General features: G+C 39.8%; 1 protein-coding gene across 1 annotated transcript in view; it reads left to right on the top strand.

Annotated features, from left to right (window-relative positions):
- Positions 1–17,013, top strand: part of LOC133559271 (gamma-aminobutyric acid receptor subunit pi) — a 161,214-nt gene that overhangs the window by 113,579 nt on the left and 30,622 nt on the right. Inside the window, exon 6 of the mRNA XM_061910877.1 lies at positions 11,155–11,237. Within this exon, the coding sequence (XP_061766861.1) occupies positions 11,155–11,237 (83 nt within the window). The remainder of the gene's footprint in view (positions 1–11,154; positions 11,238–17,013) is intronic.

Here is a 17,013-nt window from a genome sequence, read left to right as displayed (position 1 = left end):
CAATAGAAATGCAGGCTGGGGAATGGAGAAGTGTTTGGCTAAGGGTGATGAAGAAGCGTGGGTAGAAGCTGAGACAGAATTGCAGATCAGGGAATTGTGTCAATGCTGCTATCAAAGGGCTGTAGGAGAGGAGCAGCATGTGATATTTCAATACAAAGAGCTTGGTGCTGTGTACAGTATATTGCTTTGTGAGCACAAGCCTAAATCCTGCACTCATTCAGTGCATGGATTAGATTTTAGGTTAGGTAGACTGACCAAAATTGAGTTTGTTGATGCTCAGGTGAGTGACGACTGTGATTATGTTTTTTTTTGTTTTTTTTTATGCAGTATATGGTATGCTTTACTATCCTTTAATCTTATCAGTGGGTTATGTAGGAGCCACTGTTCAATCTTGAAATATGTTGACTCACCATGTGAGTTAATATACTGTATTGCCCTCAATGATTGTCACAGCAAAATCGAGTAAAAAGAAGGAACATTTCACATGGGAGACATCCTCACTGCTGTAAATAGATAAATGGCAGCTATGCAATCAACAGAGGGGGAAGACATTGATGTGGACAAAATTGAGTCGGGTATTCCCTCTTAGTTCCGTCGAGCTTTACAGATGTTGGAAGGAGGACATATCTGTTCTACCCAATTCAGTTTTGGTCCATCTTCCAAACTTCCTTCCTGATGTGGTACCACTTTTTTTTTATTTGTTCCTGGGTGCGGTTCTCTGACTCCACATCATTGACAACCCCAAAATATCAACCCCCTTTCGTTCGCTGTAAACACAAGAAAGAGGCGCGTCCTCCCGACTACGACTGAATTCTGATTGGGCAGAGTGTGTAGATGTCAGGCACATGGCTAATTTCAACACAATTCGCGTTTTAATAAGAGGCGTGGCCTGGGCGTGCCTGGCCGAACCAACATTTGCGATCAATTCCACATTTATTGGGATGTAACCAAGAATTGTGCTGGATTTAGTGAGTGCGCACACTTAAATACGTCTGAATGTTTTCTGCATTTGAACGTAGGCCAATTTTTAGTATGAAATCCACGTAACTCTTAAAACATGAGACCCATGGTCATTTTCTGCCCCACAAACCACGCCCAACTCTCTTTCATCTGTCACATCAATAGCAGCTGCTCTCACTTGCGCCAAAAGACACACTCATTAGACTTAGCCACTGATGCATTTATGGCCACACAAAAAGTTGGTTGCAGGTGTGTCGCTGTTTTTTTCTAGCAAGGTAAATGCTTATAACTCTTATTATGTTGAAACAAACACAAACTGTACACTCACAGTCTCCAATCAGATGTGTACTTATTCTATTGTCATTTATTAAGAATGTTGATTTATGGATATTCATCATAAAAGGTTAATACTTGATTACAGAAATGCTAATAAAAAACTGTAATGATTTTACAGACATAAAGTTACAGGAATGCACACTTTATCCCCTGCATGTATCACAGCATATATCTTATTATGCAACATGTGAATGTTTTAAGGGGAACTAAATGTGATCGCTAAAATTATTTCCTAAGTAGGACACCCACCCAGACATACAAAACCCAAAACAAGTGATGTTGGCACACTGTGTAAATCGGAAATAAAAACAGAATACAATGATTTGCAAATCCTTTTGAATCTATATTAAATTAAATAGACTGCTAAGACAAGCTACTTAACGTTCAAACTGAAACACGTTGTTATTTTTTGCAAATATTACCTCATTTGGAATATGATGTCTGAAAAGAGACTGAGAAAGTTGAGGAATGCTCATCAAACACTTATTTAGAACATCCCACAGCTGAACAGACTAATTGGGAACAGGTGGGTACCTTGATTGGGTATAAAAGCAGCTTCCATGAAACGCTCAGTCATTCTCAAACTAGGATGGGGTGAGGGTTACTACTTTGTGAACAAATCTGTGATGGCATGGGGGTGTATTAGTGCCCAAGGCATGGGTAACTTACACATCTGTGAAGGCACCATTAATGCTGAAAGGTACATACAGGTTTTGGAGCAACATACTATATGTTGCCATCCAAGGAACATCTTATTTCAGCAAGACAATGCCAAACCACATTATTCACGTGTTACAACTGTGTGGCTTGGTAGTAAGAGTGCGGGTACTAGACTGGCCTGCCTGTAGTCCGGATCTGTCTCCCGTTGAAAAAGTGCGGCGCATTATGAAGCCTTAAATACCACAAAGGAGACCCCGGACTGTCAAACAACTCAAGCTGTACATCAAGCAAGAATGGGAAAGAATTCCACTTCAAAAATTGGTCTCCTCAGTTCCCAAATATTTACTTAGTGTTTTTAAAAGGAAAGGCCATGTAACACAGTAGTAAAAATGCCCCTGTGCCAACTTTTTTGCAATGCGTTGCTGCCATTAAATTCTAAGTTAATGATTGTTTTGCAAAAAAAACCAAGTTTCTCAGTTTTAACAATAAATATCTTGTCTTTGAAGTTCATTCAATTGAATATAATTTGAAAAGGATTTGCAAATCATTGGATTCTGTTTTTATTTAAGATTTACGCAACGTGCCAACTTCATTGGTTTTGGGTTTTGTATAATACTAGTACAATACTCATGAAAAACAGAAAAAGACAATATTAACGGTTTGAGCACACAGAACGAGAAGAAGGACGAAAACCACACTCAGTGACCTCTCCAGCAGTTAGTTTATAAATGAACACTTTTATGTTTCAGTGTCCACAACTGGGGCTTTTAAAATATGTAGGCCGAAAATGTTGGTACAAACACTTAAATCAAATGACCGAGTTGTATTTAATTGTATTTGAATTTACATACACAATAAACTTTCCTTGGCAAAATAAACTTTGAACATTGTTCTGGCTTTTTAAGAGCCATAGTATTATTTTAATTTTATGCTATTCTTATTCTTTTTAAATGTAAACAATTTTGGTTTGTAAAACACCTTGCGGGTTCACTTTCTGTCCCTCTGTGTATGGCACTCCATGTTCACCTCTCATAGAGCACAACTATAGGTTCAATGTGTACAGTTGAAGAGCTTAGTTACTCAGACAGAAAATATTCTAATATAAGTTGTGAATGAGAAATTACGTTGTACTTGGTAAGACGTTAATGTGTCTAATATTCATGTTTGCATTTAGGCTAGATAGCGATTTGCACGCTAGCTTGCTTCTTTAGAAAAGAGCAACAGCATCAGTCCAGGTATCAAAATGCGGTTCAATCATGGTTTTACGATATTTGTAATTTGAAATGTTAATAATAGCCATCAGGAGTTTTACCACTGTTTATCAATAATATCAGTAATTGTTCAATTCAAAATTGAAAATTTACCATAGAGTGTCACGGCAGAAAACCCATGCATGCTCAGTGAGAGGGAACATGCAAGCCTGCAAAGCAAATGTACCACACCGAGCTACCATTGTATATCATACTTGCCAACCTTGAGACGTCCAAATTCAGGGGGAAGGGGGGTTGAGGTGGGTTGTTTTGGGGGGGCGGGGTTTGGTTGTAGCGGGGGGTGTATATTGTAGCGTCCCGGAAGAGTTAGTACTGCAAGGGGTTCTGGGTATTTTTTCTGTCGTGTTTATGTTGTGTTACGGTGCGGATGTTCTCCTGAACTGTGTTTGTCATTTTTGTTTGGTGTGGGTTCACAGTGTGGCACATATTTGCAACAGTATTTAAGTTGTTTATATGGCCACCCTCAGTGTGACCTGTATGGCTGTTGATCAACTATGCGTTGCATTCGCTTAAGTGTGTGGTAAAAAGCCTCACATAGTATGTGGCAGGGCAGACACTGTTAGTACGGAGGGAAAGTGGACTTGACGACAGGTTGGAGAGGAAGCTAAAGGCTGTGCATTTAAGGCACGCCCCAAAATTTCTGTCTGGGTGGAAATCGGGAGAAACTCGGGAGAATGGTTGCCCCGGAGATTTTCTGGAGGGGCGCTGAAATTTGGGAGTCTCTCGGAAAAATCGGAAGGGTTGGCAAGTATGTTGTATATTTCATTTTGTGAAATGTTTTCCAAACCATCCATTTTCTATACCTGAATGTACGTTATAGACTGTGGGGGTGGAGGGGTTCTTCCATGGGGAATGTAAAAAGAGTGAGCTGAGGAATGAAGTGATGATGCATTGGTAAATGTTTCAGTTCTTTGCCTAAGGGAATACATGAGAAAGCACTGAGATAAATGTACTGGAGAGTGATTCAGAGGAGGAATTTCATTAAGGAATTAGTCAAGGGCATTCATTCACAATAACACATTTGGGATCAAATTTAGATCGGTAAAGCGAGAGATCATTTGGGGACATTGGACAGGACAGATGGGGTGCTAATCAGAATCCGGGGCCACATGCACAAATATATCAAAACTGTGTTCCATCACTGACTGTGTTACCTGTCTAATACATACTGTATGGCATACTTACCACCTTGAAATCCCTATATAGTCTTATCATTGGCTGTCCAAAAAAGGATGTCAACCATCTGGTTCTGACAGATAATATAATAGAAGTAAGACTAATTAATCTTTCTTCTCCAGTGCATCCGTATGTATTGAAGACATGCCTGAATATTGTTTAATCTTGCTGTAAATAATTGACTGTTCTCAGAGAGTACGGGAGAGTATACACTTCAAAAGGTTAATTAATCAGTACATTATTTTATAATCAACATGTTGGATGTACAACAGGCATTTGCTAAACTTGGAATTTTTATTTTTGTGAAGAATTGCAGGCTTCGAATTTTAACTTTTTAAGGTCAAGGCAAGTGTTGCCTTAAAGGAGGGCTCATATTTTAGGGCACCAAGGCAAACATTATTTTCTTCCGAGGCAGGGGCTCCAAAGCATGCATGCATACATTTTATGTATGTATGCATGTATGTATGTATGTATGCATGTATGTATGTATGTATACATATATATATATATATATATATATATATATATATATATATATATATATATATATATATATATATATATATATATATATATATATGTATATATATACACGGAGATATATATATATACACATATATATATTAAGGGTGGGCGATATGGCCTTTTTTAATATCTCCATATTTTTAGACCATATCGCGATATATACTTCAATATTATGCCTTAGCCTTGAATTAACACTTGATACATATAATCACAGAAGGAAGATGATTCTATGTGTCTACATTAAAACTTTCTTCTTCATACTGCTTTAATATATGCTCATTTTAAACTTTCATGCAGAGGTGGAATTCACAAGTAAGTCAATTGACCAAAACTGTATTTATTAAACTGTTATTAAGAAGTGGCACATACATTCATGTCGTTTCCAAAACAGAAAGTGTAATATTGTCAGATGCATTTTAAAACAAGCTTTTAGTGCACTTTTGTGCATGATGTCACTAAGATGACATATCAAAAAAACATTAAATTCAAGTGTACTTTTTGTACAGAAAGCCACTGCAATTGTTAAACATTAAATAAAGTGCACTTTTGTGTAAGATGTCACCCAAGATATCTCAATAAGTCTCACATATAAATGAGCTACATATCAAATAGTATATGTCCTACGGTGTTGATGTGGAAATAGTTGCTTCGGCATTTTGTTGGTGTGACACCAAACGGAGATGTTGACACGCAGAGTTTGAAGCACTCTTTATTCTATAGCGGGTGACGTTTCAAATGATGCTACAAATGAGCAGTGCTGCTACTTTTTGTAGCAACAATTCCACCGCATAAATGTTCAACATATCCCTGCTTGAAGCCAAACCACCGCCATACGATGGACCCAATGCTGTTTTTCTTAGGAATTAGTTCTTCCTCCATTTGTTACCAGATTCGTACCTTCTCTCTCTCGTATTACCACTCGCAACACACCGTTTGCATCACAGCTAATGTTACCTATGTAGCTATCTCTCTGCTCAGGGAGGGCGTGTGATGTTGCACACGTGACGTGTGTAAGAAGGTGTGCTTGTTTTAAGTCTCTGTGAGAAGGAGCGACAACAAAGAGTGGGAAGAGCCTGTAGTGTTATGCCCGCAGCTAAAAGTAACTGCGTGAGGACGTACACTCGAATATCACGATATAGTCATGTTCTATATCGCAGACAAACGTGCGATAAATCGAGTATATATATATATATATATACAGTTTATATAAATATATGTCAACCATATATATATATCAATCAATCAATCAATCAATGTTTACTTATATAGCCCTAAATCACTAGTGTCTCAAAGGGCTGCACAAACCACTACGGCATCCTCGTAGGCCCACATAAGGGCAAGGAAAACTCACACCCAGTGGGACATCGGTGACAATAATGACCCAGTGGGACGTCGGTGACAATGATGACTATGAGAACCTTGGAGAGGACGAAAGTAATGGATGTCGAGCGGGTCTAACATGATACTGTGAAAGTTCAATCTTTAATGGATCCAACACAGTCGCGAGAGTACAGTCCAAAGCGGATCCAACACAGCAGCGAGAGTCCCGTTCACAGCGGAGGCGGATCAGCAGTGCAGAGATGTCCCCAGCCGATACACAGGCAAGCAGTACATGGCCACCGGATGGGACCGGACCCATACCACAAGGGAGAGTGGGACATAGAAGAAAAAGAAAAGAAACGGCAGATCAACTGGTCTAAAAAGGGAGTCTATTTAAAGGCTAGAGTATACAAATGAGTTTTAAGGTGAGACTTAAATGCTTCTACTGAGGTGGCATCTCGAACTGTTACCGGGAGGGCATTCCAGAGTACTGGAGCCCGAAATGAAAAAGCTCTATAGCCCGCAGACTTTTTTCGGGCTTTGGGAATCACTAATAAGCCGGAGTCCTTTGGACGCAGATTTCTTGCCGGGACATATGGTACAATACAATCGGCAAGATAGGCTGGAGCTAGACCGTGTAGTATTTTATACGTAAGTAGTAAAACCTTAAAGTCACATCTTAAGTGCACAGGAAGCCAGTGCAGGTGAGCCAGTACAGGCGTAATGTGATCAAACTTTCTTGTTCTTGTCAAAAGTCTAGCAGCCGCATTTTGTACCAACTGTAATCTTTTAATGCTAGACATCGGGACACCCGAGAATAATACGTTACAGTAGTCGAGGCGAGACGTAACAAACGCATGGATAATGATTTCAGCGTCTTAAGTGGACAGAATGGAGCGAATTTTAGCGATATTACGGAGATGAAAGAAGGCCGTTTTTGTAACGCTGTTAATGTGTGCCTCAAAGGAGAGAGTTGGGTCGAAGATAATACCCAGATTCTTTACCGTGTCGCCTTGTTTAATTGTTTGGTTGTCAAATGTTAGAGTTGTATTATTAAATACAGTTCGGTGTCTAGCAGGACCGATAATCAGCATTTCCGTTTTTTTGGCGTTGAGTTGCAAAAAGTTAGCGGACATCCATTGTTTAATTTCATTAAGACACGCCTCCAGCTGACTACAATCCGGCGTGTTGGTCAGCTTTAGGGGCATGTAGAGTTGGGTGTCATCAGCATAACAGTGAAAGCTAACACCGTATTTGCGTATGATGTCACCTAGCGGCAGCATGTAGATGCTGAAGAGTGCAGGGCAAAGGACCGAACCCTGGGGAACTCCACACGTTACCTTAACGTAGTCCGAGGGCACATTGTTATGGGAGACACACTGCATCCTATCAGTAAGATAAGATTTAAACCAAGACAGGGCTAAGTCTGACATACCAATTCGTGTTTTGATACGTTCTAATAAAATATTATGATCGACAGTATCGAAAGCAGCGCTAAGATCGAGGAGCAGCAACATAGATGACGCATCAGAATCCATCGTTAGCAATAGATCATTAGACATTTTTGCGAGGGTTGTCTCCGTGGAGTGATTTGCCCTGAAACCGGATTGAAAGGTTTCACATAGATTGTTAGACGCTAAGTGTTCATTTAACTGCTCCGCAACAATTTTTTCGAGGATTTTTTAAATAAAGGGAAGGTGAGACACCGGTCGGTAGTTTACCATGAGGTCAGGATCGAGGTTAGGTCTTTTAAGAAGAGGATGAATAACCGCTTTTTTGAATGCTAGGGGAACAGTGCCCGAGGAAAGTGATAAGTTTATAATATTTAGCACTGATGGACCTAATAATACAAAGAGCTCCTTGATCAGTTTCCCAGGAAGAGGGTCAAGTAAACATGTTGTTTGTTTTATTCCATTTACACGTTGTAACAATTCCTCTAATGTTATTTCCTCAAAACAAGAGAAACTATTTTGGAGGGCAGTATCCGCCGTATATACAATCGTGTCAGTGTTAATTGAACCCCGTTGTAGCTGGGACGCATTGTCTTTAATCTCCTTTCTAATGACTTCAATTTTCTTACTAAAGTATTGCATAAAGTCATCAGCTGAGTGGGTTGAGCTACTGGAAGGGGTCCCTTGTTGGGTTAGCGATGCTACCGTACTAAACAAAAATTTAGGATCGTTTTTATTACGGTGGATGAGATTTGAGTAATATTTAGCTTTAGCTAAGGTAAGCATGCGTTTATAAGTTATTAAACCATATCCATGCTTGATGGTGCACCTCAAGTTTAGTCGTGCACCATATGCGTTCCAGCTTTCTACATAATAATTTCTGAGCTCTAGTTTCTTCTGTAAACCACGGGGTACGCTTTTTTGGAGCCTTTTTTAACTTTAGCGGTGCTATGTTATCAATGGTTTCGCGCAGGGCGTCGTTAAAGTTGTTAGTGAGGTTATCAATAGAGCCCACATATTTTGGGAATGGTGCCATTACCGAGGGCAGTAGGTCAGCAAGAGTTGTCGTTGTGGCCGTATTAATGTTGCGGCTGCTATAGCAGTTATTATTATTATTATTAGTTTGACGAACATGCGTCTGAACCTCGAATTTTATAAGGTAATGATCGGACAATACTTTAGTATACGGGAGTATCGTAACTTTGGAAACGGTGATACCCCTGACAAGCACTAGGTCTATCGTACTACCGTTGCGATGCGTGGGTTCATTTATTATTTGTGTGAGACCACAGCTATCAATTGTAGTCTGGAGCGCTACGCACGGTGGGTCCGATGGGGTATTCATATGGATATTAAAGTCCCCCATTATGATTATATTATTGGCGTGTGTCACTAGATCAGCAACAAACTCTTACAATTCATTGATAAAGTCCGAATAGCGCCCTGGGGGGCGGTAGATAACAGCCAGGTGTAGAGGCAGCGGTGTGACAGCCCTCATAGTAAGCACCTCAAACGATTTATATTTATTATTTATATTAGGACTAAGGTTAAAGTTTTCGTTGTATATTAGTGCGACCCCCCCACCCCTTTTAAGCGGACGGGCAATATGCGCATGTGTAAAGTTAGGAGGACATGCCTCATTTAGCGCAAAAAAGTCGTTTGGTTTAAGCCAGGTTTCGCTGAGACCGATGACGTTAAGATTGTTGTCTCTGATAATATCATTAACTAACAACATTTTGGGAGACAATGATCTTATGTTTAAAAAACCTATATTATAGGTAGTGGGCTGTTTTAGGGAATTTTTGATCAAATTATCCGTAGTAGCAATATTAATAATATTGTGTTTATTATGCCCAGTGCATTTAGTATAATTACGACCATATCTAGGAATTGATACGACGGGAATTTTCCGATTGTTTGATTGTTGCTTTGATAAACTGCACGCATCATGGTTAGCCACCTCAGTAACGGGCATTTTCCGATTGTTTGTTTGTTGCTTTGATAAACTGCACGCATCATAGTTAGCCACCTCGGTAGAACACATGTCCAACTCTGAAACTCTCAAAGCAGAAAAAACTTGTTCTAATTTAACTGACTCCTTACCCGGACCAGTAGTCTCGCATCTTCCATTTAAATCCGGCTTCAGGATGGAGGGAAGTGGTGTTCTGTGGGGATTAGCCTTCTGCTTTGTTTTTAGCCCCGCTCGGCATCCGCGTTCCGATCACACCGCTGGCGTCTGCTCTGTAGACGGCCCCCGCTGCTACTATACTCCCCTGCTTCACAGGCCGCTGGATGTAGCCGCCAAATTATTCCCATGCTAGTTAGCACGTCTAGCACGCACGCGTCTATCAGTCCAAAACGGCCCGATATGTCCACATCCAGAAGTGTCCGGCGGTCGTACGTGATCACGGAGTAACCACGATGTGAGCCAGCCATGAAGTTTGCAGAATTGACCGGTATTTCTGCCAAATGTTCCATCTTTAGCAAGAGCCCCTCGATGTTGTAGCCCGTCCGGGCGCCGCCATCTTGTACTCATCATATATATATATACATATATATATATATACATATATATATGTATATATATATACATATATATATACATATATATATATGTATATATATACATATATATACATATATATATATATATATATATATATATATATATATATATATATATATATATATATATATATATATATATATATATATAGAGCCTGTAGTGTTATGCCCGCAGCTAAAAGTAACTGCGTGAGGACGTATACCCGAATAGCACGATATAGTCATGTTCTATATCGCAGACAAACGTGCGATAAATCGAGTATATATACAGTTTATATAAATATATGTCAACCATATAACCATATATATATATATATATATATATATATATATATATATATATATATATATATATACTGTAAATGAATAATTGGTTATGTCCAACAGAGGTTTTGGTTTAAATACTAAGAATAATTTACACTCACTAAACTTTAACAAAAATATACCTCCATTTATACTTGGCTAGAATAAAGCATATTAGGAAATGGCACATTGTTCCATGTTCTATAATTTAATAGTTTTAATAAATCAAGTCAAATTGTAGACGTTTTTTTTTTTTTTCAAAATGTCGAAACATTTTAATATAAATAAAATATGTCTAAATGAGGTTCATAGTAATAATGTTTTTTATTGAATATATAAAAATAAAAGCAATATATATACATATTGTAACGCATGATTCCGGAAATAAACAAAATTATCAATCGGAATTTATACCTCAAGCACGTGTATTAAATGTAGATTAGAATCATCATAGGTCCCCCTTTAATTGTTTATTCCAAGACGTGTAAAATCTTAAATTATAATTGTAGTACCAAATATGTCATCAATATTTTGTGCACTGTTAAAGTCTTGGATTGTTTAACAACTTCTACATTCATGTTCTTTAGGATTACCACCACTGTGGCCTGTAACATGGATCTGACAAAGTACCCCATGGACAAGCAGACCTGCACACTCCAACTGGAGAGCTGTAAGTCCTGTATCTAAATTCACGTTGGATTGTTTTAGTACGACATAAGCTTTGCTTTATGCAATCTTTGGGATCTAATATAACAACTGTGTCAGTAATTCTGCGTTGACACAAAAGAGTTTTGTATTGATGGACACTGTAAAAGACAACATTTTAGGTTTTGTTTCATCAGCAAAACTCTATTGCTTTATCCTGAGGATTGTCTTGACCATTATAGGGTTATTCCACTGAATTGGTGCCGATTGTTAAAGTTAAAGTACAAATGATTGTCACACACACACTAAGTGTGGTGAAATTTGTCCTCTGTATTTGACCCATCCCCTTGTTCACCCCCTGGGAGGTGAGGGGAGCAGTGGGCAGCAACAGTGGTCGCGCCCGGGAATCATTTTTGGTGATGTAACTCCCAATTCCAACCCTTGATGCTGAGTGCCAAGCAGGGAGGTAATGGGTGCCCTTTTTATAGTCGTTGGTATGACTCGGCCGGAGTTTGAACTGGCAACCTACCGATCTCAGGGCGGACACTCAAACCAATAGGCCACTGAGTAGGTTGTCTGTTGAAACGTGAATAATACATTTAGTTTTTTTGTTTTTTTTCAACTATAAATCTGTTGATTGTATCGCGGTGTGCAACACATTGGATCCCAAGGTGGGAGTCACAGGTGTTGAGGTAAACAGTCTTTAAAATTTCCTCCACAGAAACTTGGAGTAACATGTACTGCCATTGACAGTGGCAAGAAAAAGATAATGTGGTAAGGTGCTCTTAGATTACTTCATTTTCTTAAAAATCGACTGGGCTCCTTATAACACGGTGGGTCTAATGTACTGATTAGTCCTGGTTGTGCTCACCAACTTCAAAGCAACTTTATTTGGTACATCTTGTAATGATAAGTCTGACCGGTGGATGGCAGTCACACAAAAGATACATGTGGACTAAATGTGTAGAAAGAAGTAACACCAAAACGTTAACGTTTCATTGAGATTAACGAACATTACACACAGCACTCAAAAATATGTCAAAATGTGTAAATCCAACCTTTGTAAACTATGAAACCGTGCCGCTTGGTTTATCAGACGTACTGTGCTTCAACATACAGGTATTATTATGGTGTGTATATAAGGACCCCAAAATGGCACTTATTAGGAGACTTTCGAACTTTTGTGCAAAACCAACTTTTCTTACCAATTAGTTCCTGCTGTTGCGTATTTGGAATCTGCATAAGTACCGGAAATTTGCACACGTCCACCACTGCAGTTCAAACTAAACGGTTGTAAATATCCATCCATTTTCTACCGCTTGTCCATTTTGGGGTCACAGGAGGGGCGGGTGCTGGAGCCTATCTCAGCTGCATTCGGGCTGTAGGTAAGCTCCATTTATTCTCTATCCTATTGTTGTGGTGCATTCATCCTCCACTGTTGCCATTAATAGTACAAAATAGCGTACATTTCTAACTGATGTCCTTCAGTAGACTCGCTATGGAAGTGGTAAAAACTACTAGTACAACACAGATGGCGTGGAAAAGATGCGGTTGAAGTAAAGCTACTTAAATAAGACCGCCCACAAAACGGTGAATCTTGAAGAGATGGTCAGTAAAATATAATATGTGAAACATTTTGCTCAGGAACCACCATTTCATGTTATGTCAATTTTAATTTTCCTGAAGGAACTCTCCTGAAGGAATCAATAAAGTATTATCTATCTATCTATCTCTAAGAAATTGTTTTAAACATACAACAACAATATTAATGCTGCTTATAATGAAACTAGACCTGAATATACCTGCTCATCGGCAGTGTGCCTTAGAATCCGGTGTGCCCTGTGGTACAAAAAAGAAGTTATCTGATTTAATTTTATCAGGAAGACAGCTGAGGCATCTTTATCAGTACAAGTTTATAGAAACTGAATTACCTACAATAGTGGGGGGAAAAAGCCCCCATCTCCAGTTTCATCCACCCACATGGATCTGCTGTCACTCTTAACGTGTTACTTTTAAATGATGCAGGCTTAGCCTATTCCGGTCCCTTCCAAAAGCCCACCAAGACCTCAGTGCCAAACGAAACAGTACAGGAGCCACAATCCTCCTTAACAGACAAAAAGACATCTGGAGGTTGAAGTTAAGTAACTGAGAGGATAACAGCTCCTTCCTCCACTGCCTCAATAAATCCTGGCTAAATATCTGCATCTCTCGTCTCTCACTCAGTTTCTTCAACTTTCTCTTTCCTTCTTTATCTTGCCTTTTTTTCCCCTTTATTATCCCTCCTCGCTAGCATGTGTTTATGTTGTCAAATATTTATTTCTTTCGAAGTTATGCAAAAAGTCAGTTTTAAACAGTGCCACTGTGGGGAGAACATTGAGTTTTAATATCAGGATTGTGGTCAAATATTTAGTAGCTTCTGACAGCACACGGTGTCAAAGATATATCTGCTGTAACGTACATTTGGTGAGCAGTAACCTGTGAGCCGTTGTATTTTAAAGGAACCAAGAAGTGTGCTGTGTTAGTTCCTCCTCGTATACTGTAATGCGCTTGAGCCCATAGTTGTCAAGGCAAGATGGGGGAAAACAAATAGCTCTGAACAATTGCTCTTTATAAGGCACACTTCTAGTTAATTATTCAGAGAGTCCATAACCCAGCAAGTAATACAAGGCTTTATGTCAGGTAATCAATGTACAGTACAGTCAATAAACAACACTTCCTTGGCACTTTTGTATCTCTTGCTCTCTCTAGTGAACAATGTGGGAATTACACCAAAGAAGTGAGGTACAAATACTGGCCACAGCATTGGGGACACTTGCACTGCAATTATAAATGGTACATGGGTAATACTAGAATAGCGTTGTTCTACCTTCAACGTACTCAAAGCGGTTTGACACTATTTCTACATTCACTCACACACATTCACACACTGATGGCGGGAGCTGCCATGCAAGCCACTAACCGCAACCCATCAGGAGCAAGAGTGAAGTGTCTTGCTCAAGGACACTACGAACGTGAGTAGGTTGGTAGAAGCTGGGTATCGAACCAGGAACCTTCAGGTTGCTGGCACGGCCACTCTCCCAACCGCGCCACGCCGTCCCCAGTATGATATGATCAGGGGGGCAGAAGAAGGGGTATAAAGAACCTCAAAATTGTCATGCCTGTTAATCTGGTTTTATGTTTGATCATGTTTTCCTTAGTTTTTTGGACATTAAGCTCTTGCGTTTGCACTTCCTTGTTTTCTTTGTCACCATGGCTACCCATTAGTTTCCACCTGTTCTCCTAGTCACGCCCCGATCCTCAGCCTCTCACACCTGTTTTCAATTTATGTCATTTGCTTTCTGTTCATCGGTCTGGGAACTTTGCCTACCTATCCTGCTCATGCTCCATGCCCTTGATCACCTGCCACGCTCCTTGCTTTTCATGCCACTTGTTTTTGGTCACAGTAAGTGTTTTGTTTTAGTTGTTTATAGCCATGCCATCGTGCTGTTGATGTTTGTAGTTAATTCATGCCATCGTGCAAGTGTTTTTGTTTCCTGTTTGTATTTTGTAGCTTAGTCTTATACCTCCTTGTGAGCACCCTTTGTTTGATTATTTTTGTATTTAGTGTATTAATAAATAACCATGTACTCACATCCACGCCTGACTCGTTCCAAATCATCTCTGCATCGAAGAAGCAAAACCAATCCATGTCATAGTCCTGACAAAAATATACCTGAGGAAATGGTGCTTCAACCTCAACACCTGGGAGGAGGCTGCCCAACAGAGGGATTTGTGGAGCAGGATGGTCCATGAAGACACAGCACAATTAGAAAAGGACCTCCACCGTGCCGCGGAAACCAAGAGGCAACAAAGAAAGGAGAGATCCACTACCAAAACAGCTCCTCAGACCAACACCACTACCACCACTACTACCACGACAATCACCCACATATGCCCCCACTGCAATACAGTCTGTGGATCACGAATCGGCCTCTACAGCCACCTTAGGACTCACAGATGACCAGACCCACCAACAGGAGAACTATCATACTCGTTTCGAGTGATCGCCGATGATATGATATGATAACGGTGCTCGGTTTAAACAACCGAACATGGATTTTTAATAAACGCATACTTTTTATGCATTTGGGCCTTTTGGCCTTCAAAACACATACCTTTGTAAACACTGGCCAGAGGAAAGCGATCCAAAACTCTCTCCTCAACGAATGCATGTCCACGGCTTGAATTTGAACTCCTCTGATGGCATAACGTTTGTGCACTGACACCAAAATTCAGAGTATATAGAAAACAACACTGCCTTGCTGGCTTTACACACACGAAGATTAATGGCGGTATGTTTAGAGGTAAACACACCGCTATTTTCACCCTACATTGATGGAAATGAAGCTGCTGCTGTTACACTTAATTTCCAGGGACACAGGGGCAGCATGGTGTAACAGGGTTTAGTGCATGTGCTTCACAATACAAAGGTCCTGGGTTCGATCCTGTGCTCGGGATCTCTCTGTGTGACCAAAAATACAAAAAACAAAACTGTCTGGAGCCGCATATAATGAAAAGCCATATATAAGTGTTATAATAAAGGCAACACATGACCTGTCTACAAAACCCGTTTCCATATAAAATGGGAAATTGTGTTAGATGTAAATATAAACGGAATACAATGATTTGCAAATCCTTTTCAACCCACATTCATATTGAATGCACTACAAAGACAAGATATTTGATGTTCAAACTCATAAACTTCATTTATTTTTTTTTGCAAATAATTAACTTACAATTTCATGGCTGCAACACATGCCAAAGTGGTTGGGAAAGGGCATGTTCACCACTTTGTTACATCACATTTTCTTTTAACAACACTCAATAAACGTTTGGGAACTGAGGAAACTAATTGTTGAAGCTTTGAAAGTGGAATTCTTTCATATTCTTGTTTTATGTAGAGCTTCAGTCATTCAACAGTCCGGGGTGTCCGCTGTCGCATTTTACGCTCATAATGCGCCACACATTTTCGGTGGGAGGCAGGTCTGAACTGCAGGCGGGCCAGGAAAGTAAACGCACTCTTTTTTTACGAAGCCAGGCTGTTTTAACACGTGCTGAATGTGGCTTGGCATTGTCTTGCTGAAATAAGCAGGGGAGGATGACACAATGTCGAATATTTCCAAAAACAATTGGAAATGTGGACTCGTCAGACCACAGAACACTTTTCCACTTTGTATCAGTCCATCTTAGATGATCTCGGGCCCAGAAAAGCCGGCGGCGTTTCTGGATGTTGTTGATAAATGGCTTTCGCTTTGCATAGTAGAGCTTTAACTTGCACTTACAGATGTAGCGACAAACTGTATTTAGTGACAGTGTTTTTTTTAAGTGTTCCTGAGCCCATGTGCTGACATCGTGTAGAGATTGATGTCTGTTTTTTATACAGTGCCATCTGAGGGATCGAAAGTCACGGTCATTCAATGTTGGTTTCCGGCCATGCCGCTTACGTGGAGTGATTTCTCCAGATTCTCTGAACTTTTTGATGACATTATGGACCATAGATGATGAAATCCCAAAATGTCTTGCAATTGTACTTTGAGAAACGTTGTTCTTAAACTGTTTGACTATTTGCTCACAAAGTGGTGACCCACACCCGTTCCGTGATTGTGAATTACTGAGCATTTAATGGAAGCTGTTTTTATACCCAATCATACCTCCAATTATACCTCTTCCCAATTATCCTGCACACCTGTGGGATGTTCCAAATAAGTGTTTGATGAGCATTCTTCAACTTTATCAGGATTTATTGCCACCTTTCCCAACTT

Source organism: Nerophis ophidion, linkage group LG09, assembly GCF_033978795.1.
Source record: "Nerophis ophidion isolate RoL-2023_Sa linkage group LG09, RoL_Noph_v1.0, whole genome shotgun sequence".
Lineage (NCBI taxonomy): Eukaryota > Metazoa > Chordata > Actinopteri > Syngnathiformes > Syngnathidae > Nerophis > Nerophis ophidion.
The sequence above is the reverse complement of the archived record's forward strand: the minus strand, read 5'-3'. Positions and strand labels throughout refer to the sequence as shown.